This window comes from Electrona antarctica (assembly GCF_951216825.1).
Source record: "Electrona antarctica genome assembly, chromosome: 22".
NCBI lineage: Eukaryota > Metazoa > Chordata > Actinopteri > Myctophiformes > Myctophidae > Electrona > Electrona antarctica.
The window spans coordinates 11,920,060-11,942,881 of record NC_136805.1 but is presented as its reverse complement, the minus strand read 5'-3'; the positions used below and the strand labels follow the sequence as shown (position 1 = coordinate 11,942,881).

At 41.5% G+C, this 22,822-nt stretch overlaps 2 protein-coding genes across 3 annotated transcripts; both read left to right on the top strand.

Moving 5' to 3' along the window:
* Positions 1-110: 110 nt before the first annotated feature.
* LOC306914980 (FERM domain-containing protein 6-like) lies at positions 111-6,498 on the top strand (the record flags this gene model as incomplete). Its single annotated transcript, XM_079492221.1, has 12 exons — positions 111-185; positions 1,277-1,408; positions 1,663-1,721; positions 1,828-2,077; positions 2,767-2,922; positions 4,020-4,085; positions 4,205-4,273; positions 4,658-4,832; positions 5,153-5,332; positions 5,471-5,602; positions 5,839-5,861; positions 6,378-6,498. 12 exons carry the CDS (start codon positions 111-113, stop codon positions 6,429-6,431), a joined length of 1,371 nt encoding a protein of 456 aa, XP_079348347.1. The 3' UTR covers positions 6,432-6,498.
* A 1,206-nt stretch (positions 6,499-7,704) lies between these two features.
* Positions 7,705-22,770, top strand: ghdc (GH3 domain containing). Of its 2 annotated transcripts, none has more exons than XM_079493305.1 (11): positions 7,705-7,976; positions 8,468-8,749; positions 9,810-10,006; positions 10,548-10,742; positions 11,202-11,321; positions 11,942-12,239; positions 13,070-13,259; positions 13,434-13,505; positions 13,792-13,925; positions 19,664-19,752; positions 20,160-22,770. In XM_079493305.1, exons 1-11 carry the CDS (start codon positions 7,832-7,834, stop codon positions 20,379-20,381), a joined length of 1,944 nt encoding a protein of 647 aa, XP_079349431.1. In that variant the 5' UTR covers positions 7,705-7,831; the 3' UTR covers positions 20,382-22,770. The 2 variants fall into 2 exon arrangements, with proteins under 2 accessions (XP_079349431.1, XP_079349432.1); XM_079493306.1 differs by lacking the exon at positions 7,705-7,976 and adding an exon at positions 8,089-8,151.
* Positions 22,771-22,822: the final 52 nt, after the last annotated feature.

The window sequence follows — 22,822 nt, the reverse complement described above, 5'->3', positions numbered from 1 at the left end:
CTCAAGCGTAAACAATGATAAGAAAGGAATGAGCAGGTAGTAACATATAGCTAGTATAAATAAGATACGCAGAAAGAAGTGGCTGACTTTTTAGGCTACAGTTTTACACAATGAAGGGGAGAAGACGGGAGCGACAGCTGTGCATCTTGCTAGCCAACAAGGAGCAACTGGATCTCACTGTCGAGGTAAGAGAGTTTCACCTCAAGATATTAAAATTAAGTACTGTACTTACTACAATTTTGAGGTACTTCTACTCCACAGTCTCCACTACATCTCAGATGCAAATATTGTACTTTTATTCCACTACAATTATTTGAAAACTTTTGTTACTATAGTTTCTTTGTAGATTTGGAACTGAAACCACTACTAGATATTGGGCTGATCCCACTTCAGCCCAATATACATTTCAGCCATTAGAAAATAGCAGATCTCACAATGCATTTTGAACTTGTAGATCTATTTTCAAACTTCAAATTACTTTTGACAGGGCTGCCTTTACATTCACAAATAAAGCAGATCCTTAAAACTGTAACTCAAGTACAGCAACCAATTGTTTTGTGCGTGCGTGTGTGTAGGTGAAAGCAACGGGCCAGGAGACATTGAGTCTTGTGTCAGAGCTACTTGGCATTGAAGATCTCCATCTGTTTGGTCTGGCTCTTCTGAGAGGTGGCTTTATGTCAGATAATTATTATTTACACAATATATACAGACTAGCTCTTTTACTATATGCTTTACGTGACATGGATCGAATCAAGGACGCAATGTAATTGATATTTTGTTTAGGCCTCAGGAGTGTGGGCCTGTGCATTTCTCTCTGTGTGTGTGTGTGTGTGTGTGTGTGTGTGTGTGTGTGGTGGGGGGGGGGGGGGGGGTAGTCAATGTTTAGAATTAATTAAGTGTGGAATGCAGAACTGGGGAGAAGCTATTACTGCAGTGTTGAGAGGTTTTCACATTATGGGAGGATGTTTACAGTGATAACAGCGATAGCTTATACCCCTGAGAAGTATATGAAAATTCACCTACATTTTCCCTGTTGATATTTTTGCCACATGAATACAAAAAATAGATGCACGCACGCACGCACACACACATACACACACACACACACACACACACACACACACACACACACGTGCATGTTAATGAGTCACACACTCGCCATAATTGTAAGTACATAAACAGTATGCTCTTGCTTCTACAAAGCTTGGGTTATACAGAGTATAAATTAAGGCTTGGCTTGACACTGACAGTAAGTTAAACTTATCATCCCTGAAAGTACAGATGTTTTGATCACCCCTTTTGTTTGTTTACCTTGTCGTCTTACACAGATGATGAATATCTGTTTATTGATTTGGAACAAAAGCTGAGGAAGTATTTTGGCAACGAATGGAAGAGAGGATCTTTGACAGTGAGTCAGGACTAAACCATTTAATGCTGATTGTTGAACTGAAGCTCTGCAGCATCTCTAGTCTCTCAAGTTGTACATATGTTAACATGACCTTTAGTGCTCAACGATATAGTTTAGTTCATAGTAATACATCTATAGTATACAACATTATACAGTATGCTATATTCTAATGCAAGGGCAGTCAAATAATTACTACTATAATTCTCTCTCAAATGAGTAATGAAATAGTTGCATCCTGTTTTCAATATTTCCAGGGAACCTTTGTCTTGTTCCTGAGGGTGCAGTACTTTGTAGAGAGCGAGCGACTCATTTCGTGAGTTTTTGTTGTTTTTTTCTCTGAAAGACATTTCTTCAAATGTGTAGAAAGCTATACTAATATAGACATAGTTTATATAATTGATACCGTTGTATTGTTGCAGGAGCAGCAGGGAACACCAGCTATATTACACCGAGATGAGACAGAAAGTGCTTCGTTCCCAGAGTCACCACCAAGAGGCGCTGTTCTTCCAGTTGGCAGCTGCTGCTCTGCAGGCAGTCCTGGGAGACCTGGAGCAGATAGGAGAGGAGGAGATGGGAGATGAAGAGGGGGGACCAGGAGGGGGAGAAGGGAAAGAGGGGAGCCAGCCATATAAACATTACTTTCTCCCTGAAGATTACTTTCCGCCTTGGGTGTGTGTGTCTGCTTGTTATTTAAAGATGGAGTGCCGTGAATCCCCTCCCCCCCCTAAAACATAATAATCAGGCCTACTAGGAGGAAGATCTTTCTCAAAAAAGAAAGTGTTAAAATTATGTTTTTAAGTAGGCCTATACCTGGTTTTAATTCACTTTTAGCACCACCCACTTGAACTTAAGCCAAGAGTCGTCCACAGCTGTATGATAATGGGTGAGGGTTTAAGGGAGGGGTTAGGGACCAGGTTATGATGTATTTTCAATTGGGACTTTTGACTCAAAGGCTTAGCTTTCAGGAAGAAAAATAGACAGGGAATACATATTTGAATATTATAGGCATGCAGTACTACACCAGGGTCTATTAAAGAAATGTTAACTCAGGCGCATACAAAATACAAAAATCACAGCACTCTCTTTAAAATCTTTTAAAATGTAAATCTACAATCTGTACGTTTTACGTGCATTGTCTCTCTCTCCTGGCGGAGAAAGGTCATTGCAACCATGTCCAACAAACCATTGCAGATGTGCGAGCATTTCTTATTGTAATGTACTCTTTAAATTATGTTTAAGGACCCTAGACAATCTTAATGTTGAATATGAGGATTTCTTTTGGTCTGAGATTGTTTTAGTCCGTGCTCTTTTTGTAGTCCAGTAATGACAAACGTGTGTGTCCTTTTGTGCGTCTCCAGTTGGTTAAACGTCGTGGGCGTGAATTTGTCCTCCAACACAGCCCGGCGCTGCACAGAGAACTGAGAGGTCTGTCCCAGGGACAAGCCATGCTACGGTTTATAAAATATGCCACCGGCCTGCAGGACGGACCAGTCACCTTCTACAGAATGAGACAGGTCAGAAATCGGTCATTTACAAGGAGTTTGACTTAGTTTCCCTCTACTGTATGATCACAGGAAATGAGTAATAATAAATTCAAATCTAACAGAAATAAGTAAAGTAGATTATAAATCAAAGAGTGATGTCATGCTGGACTATTTGTTTATATGATGCTGTACACCAATATTAGTGTCAGTCCGTGAGAGACACAAACAGTTTGGCCTTAAGTTGTACCTGCATCATCAGTTCCAATCAACCATACATCAAATAGTGGTGTCGACGTTCTTACTGGGAATTGGAGCTCTCCGTGGTGCTGAAGAGCCAGGGAGCAGCCAGTGAAAAGGGCTCTATGCACACACACCATTTTGGAAAGAACTTAAGGCCCCTTCCCTACTTCCTTCACAGGTATTACCGATGATACTAATGAAGGCTCCATTCCATTTTGGTCAAACAGAGTCAGGGTGCTGCTATTGTTGGCTCACTCACTGGAAACACTGAACACTAGTGGGTCTTAAAGTGTCCTTGAGTGGGTTCCAAATGGTTCCAAATGGTCCTTGAAAATTTAAAAGTTTGAGAACCAATGTTCACAAAATGGAACAGAGCCTTGTAATGACGTGGTTATGCACAACAACAACCCTACTATAACATCCCTGTGGTTGTCGATAGTTTGTTCTTGCTTACACAGTCTAATCCCGACCTGCATTCACTGTCACCTGAGGAAGAGGAGCTCTTCTGTTTTTCCTTACATTTCACACTAATCCACAACCATCAGTCTTTGAATTTGCAATTTTGACTACAATTTCCAACTGCTTTTGCTGTTGTGGAAAGCAGATGTCACTTTAGTCCCTGTTCCTATGGAAACGCCAGCTACCTGAGCAGGGTTTGTGACTGAAGCTCCAAATAACGAACCCACCCTTTTAAATTATTTATGAATATGTGTATAAATTAAATATAGCAATAAAGTATTCACAACGATGAAAAAAGACTGCTTTGCAGTAGACTGTATTACAGTGGACTTTTGCATCCACTATATTGTAGCTGCTACTGAGCTGCAGATTGTAGTATGCATTTTGTATTTTACTTTCATTGTCTCCATCATGTCATTCACATACAGGAGAAAAAAGTGGGGAAAAGCTCAATCCTTCTTGGACTGGCGCCCAGAGGAATACATGTGTACCAGGTGGGTGCTATAAGAGTTCTTCTGCATTCTTAATAAAGTCTAATACTGATTAATTCCCATGTCTAATGCAAACATGTCACCCCCCCTACCCCCCCCCATCTTTTCTGATCTCTGTGAAGGAGGTGGAGGGAAAACAATCTCGGTTACATGATTTTGGTTGGACTGATATAGACCAAATTACCTTCCAGGTATTCCGCCTAACACATGCATGCACATGTGCAAATACACATGAACAATTAAAGAAAGGGAGGTCTAAACCAGGCTCATTCTTATTATTTAAAAAATGTGGGCTCTTTTATTCAACTACAATAAATAAGTGAACTGTTTTTCCCCCATAATGGTACGGCTCGGTTTCAGATAATAAGGTTCTCATAACCCAGAACAAAAATTATGAAAATAGCAGATTACGTAAACAAAAGAAAACATCACAGGACTTCACAAATTCTGGAACGTTTCATCGGGTTGTGGAAGGTTCTGGCTTACCCTCTGTAGTCGAAGAGAGACATTAAAGAAGTCTGTCAGAGAACGGATTCCAGAAACCAAAAGGTTCTCCTGTCCTCCTTCTCGTCCAGGGCAGGATGTTTGAGATGCATGCCATAGGCTCTCTGTGTCTCCCCAAGCTGGTCTACTTCACCTCCACAGCCTTCCACTCCAGACACATCCTGAGACATCTGAGGGACAGCCACCGCTTCCACATGAACACCAGACACACTGTTAGACACATACAGCTGCTGGAAGACAGACGCGGTTAGTTAAAAACAACTTAGGGTCTTAGGCCCTATATATACAGTACTTTCCTATAAGTCAAATATAAAAAATAGCCAATCTACATGCTCACAACACTTCGTGATATGTTTCGTTGTGAGCTTGCAGATCTGCTATTTTACTCATTCAAATCCATTCATACTGGGTGTTCGTGTACCAAATTATATTTGGTAGCTGAATTTAAACGTCTTTAACATTCTTTCCGTGTGCGTTTTTGCATGTGATCTCCTTTAGTTAAGTTCAGTATCCTTTATTGGCAGTGAATAGTACTTTGTCAATGTTACCTGTCTCTCTCTCTCCAGCTGCTCAGTCCTACAGAGAGGCCTATATCTGTGACAAGGCAGACCTGAAACGGAAGCTACGCAGCATCGCAGAGGAGAGTCTTGCATCGTCTATCTCTACGTCTGAGCATAGTGATGTAATGGCCTTACCCACAGCAATGCGAAGGGACTGTCCCGGAGAACAAGAGGAACATGTGATAGGTCAGTCGAACAGAAGGCAGAGGTGGAATGAATTCCAGCCTAACAACTTTGTTGTTGTCAAACAACATCACACGGTTCACACCTTTATCATAGTATTTGAAATATTCACTCTTTCTGTATCTGTGATTATCATAGCAGAAGTTGAGCAAAGTGTGGATGAACCAGAGGAGGCTTTTGTTGACAACCCAGAAGAGATCTCCTGGCTTGCCGAGCTGTGCCATGGAGTTTGTGTTGATGGATCTCTGCTTCTGCCTCCATCTTGTTGGGCAGGTTAGTTCATTAAACAGAGACATGGCCAATGTGTTGCTAAACAGCATGTTCATTTGTGATAGTACAAGTTCATAAGGTACCCCATGTGAGAAAGTGTGTGGGGTTTTAACCTTGTTTACCCTGATTTGTTTCCTTGTCCAGTATTTTGAAGATGTGCATGTGACTATAAAACCCTCTTTTCGTGTATTACAAGTTCATTAAATAATGTTGTATACTATGTCTTCTTTCTTTATCAGACATCACCGTAGAGATGAAACAGGTGAGTGCAAAGGTTACACGGCTGGTGAGGTGTGTGCCCTCAATACCTAGTCTATACTGTAGAGTAGACTGTACACCATATAACCATACTAATACCTTTCTATGATCTAACACTATAACCTTATACAAATACAGTCTATATACTCTTAACAGTACCATATACAACCATACTACCTGTCTATGATCTAAACCTTATACAGTCCATGAGTCGAATGCTCTAACCATACAAACTTATATTTCCAGTCCATGGTGTAACTAAATCTACAACCACTACACTAAATCCAGTCTATTGTCTAATATTAGACTATATCGACACAGGTATGCTGCACATTCAGCTGTATATTGATAATCTATTCACCTCACCAAATGTGTAATTTGTCACTACACCAAAATCGGATGTGTGGTTGCATTTATGTATTTTTATCAGTCTTAACAAGGCAACCAGATAGATCTTCAAATTGTGAAGTTTCACAATTTGACTTAGCATTCAAATAATGTTTTGTTTTTTGTTTTTTAGGTGTTGAAGAGAAGATCCTGCCATGATCAAGGGCAGACACAAATCAAGCCGTGAATTTTAATAACACCAGCCCTCGTATCTGTCCAGTCTGACATAACAATAGTATAAAAAGCAGTCAGTCTATGAAATAAATTAATACAAAGGGACCAGCATGATAGGACCATTCCTCTAAGTGTGGTTTACACTCTGTAGAGATGAAATAAACTCATACCAGTATATGACACTTGCTGTTTTGCTGTATGACACTTGCTGTTTTGCTGTTTTGGGAAAAAGCTAGCAAAAAGATCACAGACACATTGTATTAGTGTTATCACATGTACAAGACATATGGTGAAGATGGCTACTTGGCTAGGGTCTGTTTATTTATCATTTTTAGCATATTCTCATGTGTTTCATGCTTATACTGCTGTTGCCTACATTATACGGCTGTCTGTCCGTCCGTCTGTCTGTCTGTCCCTGGTTGAACTGGTCCTTGGCTGCGCACTTGGAAAAGGTAGTGAATGGAATGCGATGGGTGCCATGCAGGCTGAACTCTCTATCTCCTCCGCTATCAACGGTACAGTCTATTGTTGTAATGTGTTTCCTCCCTGCAAGTTCTCCTCTCTGATCTCCCCCACGCCTCGCTTCCTCTCTTCCTCCTCCTCCTCCGCCTCCTAGTTGCAAATAATACAGAGGAGGTTATCACTTATCACACTAAATGATCACACAACTAGTACTAGTATCTAAATTGTGCAGATAGCAGAGTAGTAACTATTAATTACCCTATTGGCCTGAATATAAGACCTAAAAAACGGGCTCATATAATCTATTTGACTATTTGACAGTCAATGTTCTTTTTCGACAAATGAGTCTTATAATAAGAGTTGTCTTATATTCGGCACAATAGCCTACGGTACTATTTATTCCAAATTAACGGTTTATATCAAAGTTGCCTTCAGTGTGGTATATTTTATTTTTTAACACACATTTCATTGGTTTAATAATACTACTAGTAATAAATATAAACATCTGTTCCTAGTTTGAGTTAATTGTATCTTCCAATACAAACTATTTAATATTCAGTCTATTTTCAAATGAAATATACGGCTGAAGTGTGTTTAGTAATACCGGTAATAATGCAAATTACAAAGCCAAAGCAACTATGTTTTCATATAATTGTAGTGGAGTAAAAGCATTGTATTTTCTTCTGAGCTGTACAGTCTGTGGAGTAGAAGTAAGTACTGTAGTTACTTTTCTGGAAGGGGGTGTGTCGTACAGAGCAACGTCGACGTTGTCTTAGCCAATCAGAGAAGAATGCTGAAAACAAAACACGGAAGTCACACAAAACTGCGAAGTGAGGTCGAAGAAAGATGAAGAAACTTTGATCGTTTATCTAGCCTTGATACAAGAGTGTCATATGGGCGTCTCGATCCCAGGCTAATCGTTTCTGCAATGCAGGCCAAATAAAGTTATTCATGAAAACATTCGAAGCCCTGGACATGCAGTGGACACTACCTTCACATGTCTTAGACCAGATGACTTCGTCTTGGTTTCGCGTTGCGTGGCAGCTGGCTGTCGCTGTCATCTCCATCGCTGTTGCCGTTGTTGGACTCAATCAAGGTGGGTGATGCTGTATTAAAGACAGTCAGTGTATTATGTTTGGCCTGTTTTACTACAAAAGGATCAGTCATCGATCATTACCAGCTCGATTAAGACTACAGCCACTGTGCCACATCCACATGCAGCATGTAACCTCGGGTCACCAGGCTTTCCACCTCGGAGGAAAACATGCAATGTATAAGTTCTGCTCACACGATTGTGTATAATGTATTTGTTTAGGTGGTGGCCAGATGGGCATAGGCTGTATTTCTTTATTTTTTATTTGTGTATTTTAAGTTTGTATCACTAAGTTCGCAACATATGCTTTCCACACGCAGTATCCGTGGAAAGTTTGGTTTTGTTATTTGTTGTCAACTTTTCAGACGGATCTAGAGCCCTCCTACTGTATCCGGTCATGATTCACACGCCGTTTCCGTATCCGCCGTAGATCGGATCCATATTGACATGTACAGTAAAATTGTGTGTTGCATGGTTGTGTAACTGACACACAGGATTTGTTCTCCTGGCCGCGGCGGGTGTGCTGTCCGCGGCTGCGATGCTGCCTCTCCTCTGGAGGAACTGTCTCCTAGGAGAGCAGCGGAGGTCTCCCAGCAGCCTGTTGAGTCAGTATGCAGCGGTGAAAGTGGTCGGCTGGCTGGGGAAACGACAGAGACGCAGACTGGAGGTCGACACGCTCAATGTGAAGCAAGTCCAAGAGGAGACCCTGCTGAAGCGCTTGCGTAAACACCAACACACGTGCTATGGAGAGCAGTATGATTTCTGCTCTATCAAAGGTAAGATAAGTTTTAAAGTATGTACTTACAGGGCGGCAGTGGCTCAGGGTAGAGTGGCTGGATGGTAACCGCAAGGTTGCCAGTTCGAACCCGGGCTCCCCCAGAGTTAGTGTCGAAGTGTCCTTGAGCAAGACACTGAACCCCTAATTGCTCCTGATGTGCTGGTTGCTGCCTTGCATGGTTTCCGCCGCCATCGGTGTATGAATGTGTGTGTGACTGGGTGAATGTAATGCACAATCTATGTAAAGCGCCTTGGATAAAATGGCATAAATAATATATTCGAAGCATTTTATCAAGAATTGATCAATGTCACCATGGTTCACATATAAATGTACACTACAAAAAAATAAAATTCAAAAGGGCACATTGCTGTCCGAAGTGCAAAGGTTAGGTGCTCTAGCACCACCTAGTGTCTATCTGTGCACGCCACTGCGTGAAATGCAGGGAATATTCAAATGTTGGTGATATGCACAGGTTGACCTTCATCATCTGTGATGTAACATGAAAACATGTTTGACTGCATTACCACCAATGCATTATTCCCTGGAGTGGAGAATAAGAGAGAATTCAGAATGATAATGGAAGTGACAGTCACTCAATTTACACCAGTGATTCAATATCTTAAATGTCAAGGACTCCCATTTTGATATGCATTAGGCCAATGCTCCTCATTTGATCTGTAATTGGTCCAGGTCTGTATGATTTGGTCTGTAATTGGTCCAGATCCTTTTCTGTTGTTTGACACTAGAGATAAAAGTGAAACTGATCAAACTAGCCATTCTTTTACATTACTATTGTTGTATTTACTTAATAATGTACCTGTCATTGGTGAAGAATAAAGAACTATCAATCATTTAGCTGGGGACCACCTGGAACCCCCTCAATGTCCCCTCAGGCCAGGGTCACGCGACTCCACATTGAGAACCATTGGTCTACGATATATCAAGTATAGTTTAACTTTTAAACGATAAGAGGGTCTTAGGTTGCACTTTGGCTAATACGAGTTTTTAAAGAAAAGTGTTAATTAACATCAGGTTCTGTCATGTTGGTATAATTTCAGACAGCGCCACGTTCAGGACACGTCATCCTGTCACCACTTACAACCACTACCGCGAGCTGATCCAACGCATCGCTGCCGGTGAGGAGAAGGTGATCATCGCCAAGAAGCCTGTCATCCTCGCCATGACGTCCGGGACGTCAGGGGCCAGTGCCATGCTCCTCAGCACCAAGGACACCAACACAGAGTTCTTCCTACAGGTGAGTCGGAAGCCCCAAAAAGTCTAACTGATACCTGATATATCTTTGGGTCCGATCAATTGGGTCCAATCCCAATTTTGGAGAGTCCTACCTAGACCACTGATTACAGATATTTTGATTGATATTTTGTCAAAGTGCAACATTTTCAAATCAATTTGAAAAACATGATTAGTTTAAGCCACAGACCCTATTGCGTCCATTTCATTTGCAACAAAAATAGCAGATCTATAAGCGATGTGACGTTTTGTGAGCTTATAGAGTTTTTGGCAATAATAACAGACTGTGCTTAATTTGTTATACAGTTCCTCAGTTAGTTGGAGACCACCTGGAAGTCTCTCAAGGACCCCTGTTTGAGAACCACTGGCATAGAACAATGAGCACTTTCCTAAGGTGTGTGTGTGTGTGTGTGTGTGTGTGTGTGTGTGTGTGTGTGTGTGTGTGTGTGTGTGTGTGTGTGTGTGTGTGTGTGTGTGTGTGTGTGTGTGTGTGTGTGTGTGTGTGTGTGTGTGTGTGTGTGTGTGTGTGTGTGTGTTCTCTCCAGGGGGTGGCCGTGTGTCTGGATGCCATGCGGAGAGCGTTCCCAGCCACAGAGAGCCTGCAACGTACCACCAAGCTCTTCTATACGCCCACGTTTCGCCAGTCGAAAGCTGGCATCCCCATCGGACCCAACTCCTCCACCCCAGCTTCTTCCCGGCACATGCTCAACCTATACACCACCCCCGCACCTGCCTTTGAGGTACAACTAACATGACCTGTGTGTGGCTGTGTGCGCACCCGTGTGTGCGTAAACCCGAACACAATAGAACAAAGTGTAATTCCACAGAGCTGCAGGTGAATAAAAGTTAATAAATAAAGCTGTCAAACGGCTTTGAAACAACATCATGTGTGTTGAGTTTCTCTATATTTTTTCCCATGTATTTTTATTCCATAGTGACATACAGTATGGGTAAATAAAATATAGACAGAGTCAAGTTGAAGTCGTATTGCCTATTTATGTCACGCTAACGGAGACCATCTTTGCTGATATATTGCATATACAGACAAACAGTCATACAAAATATACAATAATAGTCTTCTTAATTAGCTAGTCATTAATTAGTCTACATATTATTCCTCAGAATTGTTATTTCAGTAGTTATAACAGTAGTGTCTGTTTGTGTGTGTATCTTCTTTTCTGGTTTGTGTCTTATTTCAGGTTCCTAGTGAGAAGGACACTCTCTACCTCCACCTTCTCTTTGCACTAAAGGACCGCAGTGTGGGAACACTAGAGTCCAACTTTGCCTCCACTGTCTTCTATGCCTTCAGTGCCTTACAGGTATAGTACCGACATAATATAAGGCAGCACATAATGTGATAATTGTTGCGTATTTGAATATATGGGCTGATCAAACCGTTCTAAGACTTTCAGAGGATCACATTTTATACTTATATTTTGGAGAAGCTGCCGCACACTATGGTTGTCTCTGGTTCCTGCATCATGACGAGACTCCTTCACACACTGCTGTTTGTTCAAGAAGTGTTACCTAGAAAAGAACAATCCGATCGGATCTAGCTCTGTGTGGGATTTTCTTGTGGTCCTAAACATCTTAGACAAAGCTGAGATTGGATGACTCCAACCGCCCATAATATTATTTTGAAGGGAAAATCATGATGTTCATATTATATTTTTAAGACAAACCTCATATGTCCAAAACTGTTACTTTTCATGATTTCAATAAAACAAAAACAACAACTAAAAAGTAGCAGATCTACAAACCTTTGATTTTGTGTGACGCTGTGGTACTGTATGATCAAGTAGGGCATTCATTTACGAAAAAACACAAGTTAGAATATGGAGATAGGAGGTTTCCACCCGACAGCAACGATATATCTTTTGCTCAGCGTTCACATGCTGTCCCTCCAGCCTTGGCTTTCAGTCTGATGTCACCCCTACAGGAGCGCTGGCAGGAGCTAGTGGATGACATCGAGCGAGGGACGGTCAGCATCGCTCTGGTCCTAGAGCCAGGGGTGAGGGCCCGGCTGGAGGCTTTGATGAAACCAGACCTGGAGAGGGCGGTCCAGCTCCGGGCCCACTTCGAGGATGGTTTCCGGGGCATCGCCAGGCGCCTGTGGCCCCAGCTCCACCTGGTGCTGGCTGTGGACTCTGGTTCTAACCAGATCTATGGAGAGATGTTAAGAGAGCACTACTGTGAAGGAGTGCCCTTCTACTCACCGTTCTATGCCGCTACTGAAGGTTGAAAGTCACACATTACTTGACCACCTCTGAATGTTTAATTCACATCAACAATTTAAACTTTTAAGTAGTAGGTATTAGGTAACAACAACTACCAGCAAATCGTGTGGGAATCGTGTGGGTGAAGATCTGTGAATTCAGAATGTTAAAGCTACATTATGGTACTTCATTTATTGAATACATTTGTATTTTGAACCAATCTGTATGTTAATACACTATAACTAGTACATGGTTTGAGGTGGTCTCCCTACTCTTCCATTGAGACATTTCAACACTGGTGTTGGGTAGGACACCTAATGTTTGACAATGTTACGAAAGTTATTTGAAGCAGTTGTTTGCATCTGAATAATAGTTTATTATTATGAAGTCTTACCCATGAGTTGAATCTGACCCATGGCTGCTAGAGTTGCATTATAATCGTATAAAAGGGCATGTCACGCACTGCACTTCTGGGTTATAAATGAACTGCCTTTGTGGTATTATTTAACCCATTAAAGGTGGTTGCACACCGGCCGCGTTTTTCGGAAAACCGATGGAGAAACTCCACTTAAAAATCAGAATTCGCAATCGGTGTGTGGGGACCTTTAGACTGATTCTAAAAATGTTTTCTGCTATATTTATTCAAAAATTACAAAGAAATTATGCTGCTATATACTGTAAATAGCAAGAACTACCCCAAGAGGGTTTCCCGTCTTGAAAGTTAAAAGCCCCTTAACTCCTAAAGGGATTCCCGTCCTAAATAAAATTGATTAATTGGAGAGGTATGGGGTGAGATGCTCATTTTGTTGGTGTAGTAACTGTGTGTGTGTGTGGTGTGGGGGCCTCTGCAGGTCTGATTGGGGTGAACCTGTGGCCTGAACACGTGTCCAGGCGCTACCTGTTGTGTCCACGCTCCATGTTCTGTGAGTTCCTGCCCGAGGGGAGCCTGGACGACGAGCAGCCCGACACCCTGCTGATGGGGGAGGTGCAGGAGGGACACAACTACGAGCTGGTGGTCACCAACGCATCGGGACTGTACAGGTCAGGACTCGCACTGCAGCCCTACGGGAACAGCTGTTGAGGCATCACAGGGTCCTAAACAATGCATCACTTTTGGGTCCATAATTTGGGAGAAGCTTCAGAAAGAAGTTTAGAGAAAATGATCCAAATTATCCGCTGATAGTTTGATTTTGTTTTGTTGTGTTTGTGTTACAGATACAGAATTGGAGACGTGGTGAAAGTGGTTGGTTTCCACAACCAGTGTCCCCTGGTAGAGTTTCAATACAGGTAGAATATGACAGAACATGTATCTTTTAATTGGTCACTTAGATTTCCCTGTTTACGAATGTTATGTCTGTCAACATTATTATTGTCCTGTATTTGTTGTTACTGGCAGAGCTGTTTCACATAATTTCCCTCTTCTCTTGGCCAGTTCACAGTTGTAAAAGAGACTTTAGTCTCAACGCTGCTTTTACTGTTTAAATAAAGGTTAAATAAAAAAAGAAATAAATTGGGGTTACTTGACGTTTGTTTTTGCGTACCTGATACCGCTTTAACGGTTGATTTCTTCCAGACGTGGTCAGATGCTGAGCGTGCGAGGGGAGAAGGTGTCCGAGGTCTTGTTCCTCGGGGCCCTGAAGGCGGCCGTGGCTCTGTGGCCCGGAGCTCAGCTGGTCGACTACTGCTGCGCAGAGAGCGGAATCCTGGGTAAGTTAACGGCACACATTTTCCTTAAAGTGGCAGACACTTTTCTTCCTTTATTGATACATTTTAATATACGTTAATACGTTAATATACGTTAATATATGTTTGCACAAAAACGATTTTCGTTTTTGTGCAAACATGTGAAATGAAATGACAAATAAAGTGAACCTTGAGCAAACAGTCAAACACTTTTCACTGGCTGATTACATTCACACATGAAAGGAATGTGTGTTTTATTGTCATAAATTATAACAATCATTATGACTCATAATGCATAATAATAGTGTTGTGGTACACTGGTACTCCAGTCCTTAACTCGTCTCAAGTCCACATTTTCATTTACTCTGTCTCGTCTCGGTCTCGCCCTTAATTTGATTTGGAGTTGACTTGGTCTCGGACAAAGGGACTCGAGACCCTTCCCCCACAGAGTCCACTCGAGTCACTACAATACAATGAAATAAATATATTTAAAAAAATAAGAATTTAAAAAATTCCAAAAAGGTAGCACATCCAAAAATTTAACAAACTGTGGACAAAGTACTCACATTTCCATTTCTTTATTGGCACACACCAAAAAGGAACGCTTACGCGTTTCGACTATGCAGCCTTCATCAGAGCATGCTCTGATCAGCTGGTCATCAGAGCATGCTCTGATGAAGGCTGCATAGCCGAAACGCGCAACTCCACTGAAAACCATTGCTGATGCGCAACCTCTTTTTCTAATTTAGACATAAATATATTATACCCATATTATGAGGATTCACATTAAAGGTATATTCAGTGTTTTCACTTAATTCAAATATCACTTATTTTTTCTTATTTTTTGGATAATCCTCCCTACTATAAAGTGTGCTGACCATATAAGGACTTCCTCCCTGTCCCCAGTGAGCCCCTGGGGTCAAAAAAACCCTAGTTTCAGTTTGGGCTTTGGGTGGCAAAGCCTTCATCCAATCAGGATGAGAGGGGCCTTCCTCCGTACTTCCCCCACTGTAGAGCGTGTGCATGTGCACATCTTGTTACCGGGGTGGACCGGGTTTTTTTCCAAATCACTGAATGCGCCTTTAACATTATACCAGAGCTGTCTGGTACTTATAGACAGTTATTTTGTTAAGTAATGGAGCGTAGCCTGCCAGCTCTCGCAGTGTTTTCTGTGTGAAAAAAATCTGGTCTCGGTCTCGACTTGTTATCGCCTCCCATCGGTCTTTCTCACTGAGGATAGAAATCAAATAAAAGACATGTTATGCAATAGAAATACATACCAATGTTAGGTTATTCTTTGTTTTCTCAAGAGTTGTACAGGTATATCGTAATTAGGGATGCCAAATTATTAAATCAATCATACATTTTAATCAGATTAATCCCATCTTAAAAATGTATTCATCATGATTAATCACCATTCGGACTATGTCCAAAATATGCCATGTTTTCCTGTATATTGTTGTGGAAATGGAGAGATAAATGACAGAAAGCGGATATACATTTGTTTTAACATACCTATGTAGTATTCTGTTTATTTATTATAACAAGTCCAGTGTGGTAGGTTCATAGGATAGTGTTATTCTTCTTATTAACACATAAAACCACAAGAGGAACAGAACTTGAACTGTTTGCATGAGGGTTTGGAACAGTACTCGACTGAATAGTCTCTGAATCTAGCCTACACTAGGCTCTGTGGTTCATCCTGTGGTGACTGGTACACACACCCAGGAGACAGAAGGACGTTTGCCTATTCCAAGGCTTTTAATCACAGAATTCAGTTAACAGAATAGTACTTTCAGATTCACTTGCATGGCATGTCACAGTAGGGAGTTACAACACAGATAGTTCAGTTCCTTTGTTCGCCCACTTGATGGTGCTGGCGGGGCGCCACTGGACCTCGTCTCGGGACTGCGATCAAAGGTGCGTATATGACTTCACCCAGGTTGGCATGACATTTACTCTCTCGGCAAGGAATGTGAATGAGTGAGTACAACTTAGGCCAGACACGCTCTCCGCAGAGCTGCCGGTTGCAAACGGGAACGCAGGTACGTGATCAAACAGTCGGTGCAGCTCTCGGCCTCTATATATAAGCACGGGAAGTATAGTGGATACTCAGCATTGGATGAGTGCGTCACTCCGCTTCCTCTGCTGTGTACTAAGGTATTTTACTCCGTTTCCATCCCGTGCATGTTTTCGTATGTGCTGTACTAAGGGATTTACTCCGTTTCCATCCTCATGTGCTCCTCTTTCCTCTTCCTCTTCACCAGTCAGTTATGTGACTGTCCGTCAGATAGGCGCTCACTGAGTGCGCCGTAGAAGCCTATAGTCGGACACAGGACAGGACACAATAAGTATAATATCTATTCACGTTTACACATAGAATGGGTAGTGAATCGTGGTGCTCGACTTACCGCCCAACTCGCCCGATAGCGTGCTGCTTCACCCCTGGAGACTGGATCTGTACTAAGGCAGAGAGAGCTGCCTTTTGTACTGTCCCGCCCTTCTGACAGAACGCAGGTGACGCGCATTCCAGCTGATCAAGAATGTGACGCGGGACATACCTGCCCTCTAGGACCCGCCCTAGAGGTTGGTGCGCTCTTCTCTCTCTCTGCCTCTGCTGGCCTCCAGGGGTGCGCTTACCTGTTGGGCGGTGTTCTGCCATCGAGACACCACAATCCATATACAATTTTCAGTTTACAGAACTTAAATAATAAACTATATGCCCTCAGGCAAAGACAAAAAAAGAGGAGCTTCATTACTTTTTGACACAGAGCATCAATATAAATAAGAGTATGGCAAACATTGGAACATTCTTTCTGTAACAGACAATACAGTATTTCTTTTTATCAAACCAAAGGAACATGGCCAACTCAACATGGCCTACAGCCCTACACATTAGTGTAGTTCTCATCGGGCCTGAAAATGAAAGCCTGGCCCTACCCTACCCTAACTGGGTCGGTGTGTTTCAATTGTTATACAGAGTGAGTGAGAGAGAGAACGATAGTCGCCGAAATAAAGGATTTATGTAACTCACGTTGGTTGGCTGTTAATCTTCCATTTCCACCACTCTAATGGATTCCAGGGGTGAGTATCTCTGACTCTGAGTCTGAAGTAGCAGCTCCCTTTAATTCCTCTGAACTGACGCAGTTATGTCCAGTCACCGTTCGCAAAGTGCACCTTTTTCAGTCCAACAGTCCCGAACAGACAATGCTACAATGTTATTATCAATATTATTATCAACTGCCAACTTGGCTATAATCTAATTGTTTACGTCAATTATTGCCTCAACCCCATACACGTAATGTGCGTCACGTAATGTGTCCAAAAGAATAGACATACAAACCACCAATGCACCGCACATGGTGTGTCTACAGCTAGAGCAGCAGCATGAAACAGCCAGTGCAGTGCGCTGTGCTCCCCTCTCCACTCCTCCTCCTCCACATCCAGGCAGTCACATAGTAAGTGAATTGCCAAGACTGCGCATGCGTTAATTTCCGTTAATAATTTTAACGCAATTAATTAACGCCGTTAACGTGATAATTTTGACAGCCTTAATCATAATACAAACTTCTGGTTGTATTTATAAGGCAGAGGTGTTCAAATTGTGAGGTGCACCCCACCTAGTGGGGGCACAAAGGAATTGCTTGAGAGAAGGTTGGGAAAATTGCCCAATTGAAAGAATATTTTACATATCATAAAGTTAGAAAATATCTGTTATAAAGGCCTTTCTTTTTTTTTTCAACTTATTGTTTTTTATTGTCATTGCTGGGGTAGACAATACATTTTATACATATGCATCATATATCATCATTCAGTTCTTCAATACAAAATTGTCTCCCCAAGGAGACAGCAGCAACATACATAACACATTTGAAAAATAATAATCATAAATAATACTAACAACAATAATAATGAGGAAATGTAAACATGAAGGACAACATCTTGATCGAGTATTTCAACAGACATGAAATAAAATAAAATAGAATAAAAATAATAGAGTAAATAAAAGGAAAGAGGGGGAAGGGGGTCCATCAATCTTTGTAATGTTAAATCTCGATGCGCGCGAAGGGCGTCCATTTTTTAACAAATTGCTCATTTTGTAGCCTCACCAAATAAGTAATTTCTTCCATGTCTCTAATTTCTTTTACTTTATTTAGCCATTGTTCGTGGGTTGGAGGGTGTTTTCCTAGCTAATTTATTGTGATAGTCTTTTTGGCCGCTGCTAACAATATCTGGAGGAGGTACACCTTTTTCCTACCTTCAAACCCAGTCGGCACTACTCCTAGAATAGCTGTCTTGAAATCTTGTGGTATCTGAGTGTCAAACACTCTGTTAATGTCATTAAAAACATTATTCCAGAATTGCTGTAATTTAGGACACGTCCGGTATGATTACCGATCTGTTCACCACATTCCCGCCAGCACTCAGTTGTAGGAGTAGTGCCCGCTCTACCAGTCAATAATGGAGTCTTAAAAAATCTGCTTACAATTTTCCATTGATATTCTCTCCAAGAATTAGAGTTTGTTACTTTATGCACTTCAGTGCAGGCGTCTAGCCATTCTTCTTGTGAAATCTCTTGTTGTATTTCTGCCTCCCACTTGGCTTTTATATAAAGAGAATTATTGGGAACCATTTCTAGCAGAGTATGATATAAGATAGAAATTACTTTGGTGAATGAACCATGCTTTTGTATGTCCATAAAAAGACATTCCAAACTCGAAGGGGTTCGAATTTTGTCCCAGTCATCGTGTCTTTGTAAATAGTGTCTTAGTTGGAGGTATCTATAAAAATCAGTTCTGGGCAGATTAAACTCGTTTCTGAGTTGTTCAAATGACTTTAACTGATTGGAAGAAAATAACTGGTGGACAAACCTCAGGCGTAGCAAACTCCACCCCTGGAACCCAGCGTCTAGCCTCGAAGGCACAAAACCTCCCATGCACCCAATTGAAGACAGGCCTGACGATAGTAGAGGCAGTTTAAATTCTTTCTGGACTTCCTTCCATATTTTAATTGTGAACCTAGACCAAACTCCCATAGCATCTCCATTTATTTTATTCCCTGAGAAGGGAAGGACCGCTAGTTGTGACTGTGTGCATAGAGTTTTCTCAATTTTTAACCACCTGGTTGATTCATCATTTTCTATCCACGTAGTTAGAGGTCTGAGTTGGGCTGCCCAGAAATAGTATTTTAAATTAGGAAGAGCTAGTCCACCAGCGGTCTTGGCCAATTGTAATGTTTTGAGACGGATCCTGGGTCTTTTACCCTGCCAGATGAATCGTGAAATTAATTTATTTAGTAAGTTAAATGTGGTGGTAGGTACTGGGATCGGTAGCATTTGGAATGGGTATAACAGCCTTGGTAGGATGTTCATACGCACGGTCTCTACCCTACCTATTAAAGAGAGGGGTAGGACCGTCCATCTGTCAACATCTTCTCTGATCTTATTAATGAGTCTAGGATAATTTGCTTCAAATAGTTGGTCGACTGTTGGTGTTATGTAAATTCCCAAGTATTTAATTCCAGTTCTAGTCCATAAAGGCCTTTCTAAATGCCTTGGTAGAGAACTGCTGAAGACCTACTAACGTCTATTGTCCACTGAATTCTGCACTTAACTCTGTATGAATTTGAGAACATGGATTGGGGTACAGTGTGGATGCACGTCTTCATAATATACATATTTTTCCTCTGATGTTCCAGGTGTTTGTGTTGCAGGTGATTCAATAGGAGGCTCTGATCCTCATTACCAGGTGTTTGTATTGCAGGTGATTCAATAGGAGGCTCTGATCCTCATTACCAGGTGTTTGTGGAGCTGAGAGGAGTGAGGAATCTGTCAGAGGAGCAACGCTACAGGGTAAATTGTTTCTCTACCTTAAGCTGCCATTTTCCAATTGTTGATGTTTATTTACTGACCTCTTTAATCCCTATACACTTTGTTGTACATCAAATAGCCAGTCGACTGCCTGGGCCGGTGATCTGGCCTGGCGGCGTGTCGCGGGTTAGTCCCGAGCCCGTCGGCCTTTGCCGCGTCTCTCTCCCCCTTTCCTGTCTAATTACTGTACCATATCAATAAATGCAAAAACGCAAAAAAATATCTTAAAAAAACAAGATATGTAATGGTCAGAATAGGGATGCTAGGGTTCATGCAGCTAATATTCTAGTCTGGTCTTGTCCGCAAATGAAAGATGAAACTTGACATAAGACACCCAACATATGCTCATTGCTCACTGTCTGTGCCAACCACCTCATCTCAATCTCCAGCTGGACCAGTGTCTCCAACGTGACTCGGCTGTCTACAGGTCCTTCCGTACTAAAGGCAGCATCGGACCCATGCGGGTGCAGCTGGTGTCCCAGGGCGCCTTCCAGGAGCTCCGCAAGCGCATGATGTCATTCTCCGACACCTCACCCAACACGTTCAAAATGCACCGCGTTCTGCACAGGAAGGAATACGCAGACTTCCTCGTGGGGAAGACCGTTTCCTAGCGCCCCTGCGAAAGGTGTCGTAGGATACCTCGCTGAAACTGTTTCATTTTTTTTGGGTGCAGACCTCCTGGTATGAACGTAGTTGGCTGAAATCGCCCCACACCAGTGCCTGAACAGGATCCTTTCCAGGTGAATGACTCAGTGAGAACGTTTGTGGTTATGTGGCACTGCATGGAGAGCACAGGGTTCACCGGGTCGAGCCAAGTAGGAGGTGTTGCTGAACAAGAAAGACCTGCCCATTGGCCATGTTCTCAGCAGTTGCACAATTATTTGACTATATACAGTTTGACTCCATACAATGCGTTACCCGCTATTTAATCAAATATTCTACGCTGCCGAGATTGTTTTATTACCTTTAGAGCATACGCTGAAGTATTTGCAGCTTTCAACGACGAAAATCCGGCGAAAAATGGTCCGTCGGCATGTCATGATCATCAGCACCAGCGGCCATTACAATGCGTTACAGGATCCGCCTCCATGAGGCATTGTAGTCCAAACAAACCCCCCGTCCACTTACATTGAGCTCAATTTCCCAGAAGCCCTAGCAGCCCAGATGATGACTTGATTTCCAGTTTCGTCATCATAACGCGACGACTTCGTCATCAAGTCCCGGATAAATCCGCTGTTTCTTTTTAATTATTTTAAAACGGCGAATTAAACGCATTAAACAAATGTCGGGTATAGCGTTTTCCGAGCGGTGGAACACTGGATTAAACAATTAGCGGCCGTCAAACTGTTAACGGTTGCCCCTCTAATTGTTTTATCACTTTCTTTTTTTCAACTTATTGTTTTTATTGTCATTGCCGGGGTAGACAATACATTTTATACATATGCATCATATATCATCATTCAGCTCTTCAATACAAAATTGTCTCCCCAAGGAGACAGCAGCAACATAGAAAGTAACACATTTGAAAAATAATAATCATAAATAATACTAACAACAATAATAATGAAGAAATGTAAACATGAAAGACAACATCTTGATCGAGTAATTCAACAGACATGAAATAAAATAAATAAAGAAATAAAATAGAATAAAAATAAAATAAAAGGAAAGAGGGCAGGGGGGTTCCGTAGAGATACATCTTTGTAATGTTAAATCTCGATGCGCGCGAAGGGCGTCCATTTCTTAACAAATTGCTCATTTTGTAGCCTCACCAAATAAGTAATTTCTTCCATGTCTCTAATTTCTTTTACTTTATTTAGCCATTGTTCGTGGGTTGGAGGGTGTTTTCCTAGCCAATTTATTGTGATAGTCTATTTGGCCGCTGTTAACAATATCTGGAGGAGGTACACCTTTTTCCTACCTTCAAACCCAGTCGGCACTACTCCTAGAATAGCTGTCTTGAAATCTTGTGGTATCTGAGTGTCAAACACTCTGTTAATGTCATTAAAAACATTATTCCAGAATTGCTGTAATTTAGGACACGTCCAAAAGATATGCGTATGATTACCGATCTGTTCACCACATTCCCGCCAGCACTCAGTTGTAGGAGTAGTGCCTGCTCTACCAGTCAATAATGGAGTCTTAAAAAATCTGCTTACAATTTTCCATTGATATTCTCTCCAAGAATTAGAGTTTGTTACTTTATGCACTTCAGTGCAGGCGTCTAGCCATTCTTCTTGTGAAATCTCTTGTTGTATTTCTGCCTCCCACTTGGCTTTTATATAAAGAGAATTATTGGGAACCATTTCTAGCAGAGTTTGATAGTTTTATCACTTTCATGGGACAAAATGCTTTGTCTCGATTTTATCTGTTCTGAAGTACAGTCAGGGAATATTCTGTTGTAGCGATATTTTTTGACGATATCTGATATTGTCCAACTCCTAATTTCCGATACCGATATCAACCGATACCGATATATGCGGCCAAATTTGACTGAGGGACTGCCATTGGATTTTTTTTGAATTTTAGTTTTTTTTTCATGTCATATGAAAGGGAATCATAGCTTCAAATTGACATTGGTTCAGTTTGACCCACCAGTTTTGGAGATATGGCTTATAGAGTAATGTCTTGCAGAAAACAGTGAGTTGAGAAAACAGGCTTGAAAGGTTCACTTCTGTGGTCTCTAACATTAATTTACACCTAGCTACATATTTAAGCATTTATTTCATATTTACATGTCGAGTTCAGCTCTGCCACTTATTTTAGACATGCTCTAGTATGTGAAGAGTCTGCCTGTGCTATTAACTCATTTTGGATAAAACATTTTTTTTGTTTTTCTCTGGTGAAAAGCTGGTGGCAGGCTCTCAGTAAAATCTGGTCACATATGCACTTGCAGTCATGGAATTATTACACATTATGCCTTATTTTATTGTGATGCCCTGCTGGATGCATTCATAAATGTAAGGTTTTCCAAATAAAAAAAATCGGGAGAAATTTGAATTAATTAAAACCGATATGATATTTTCCGATATTCTTTTTTTTTAATGCAAAT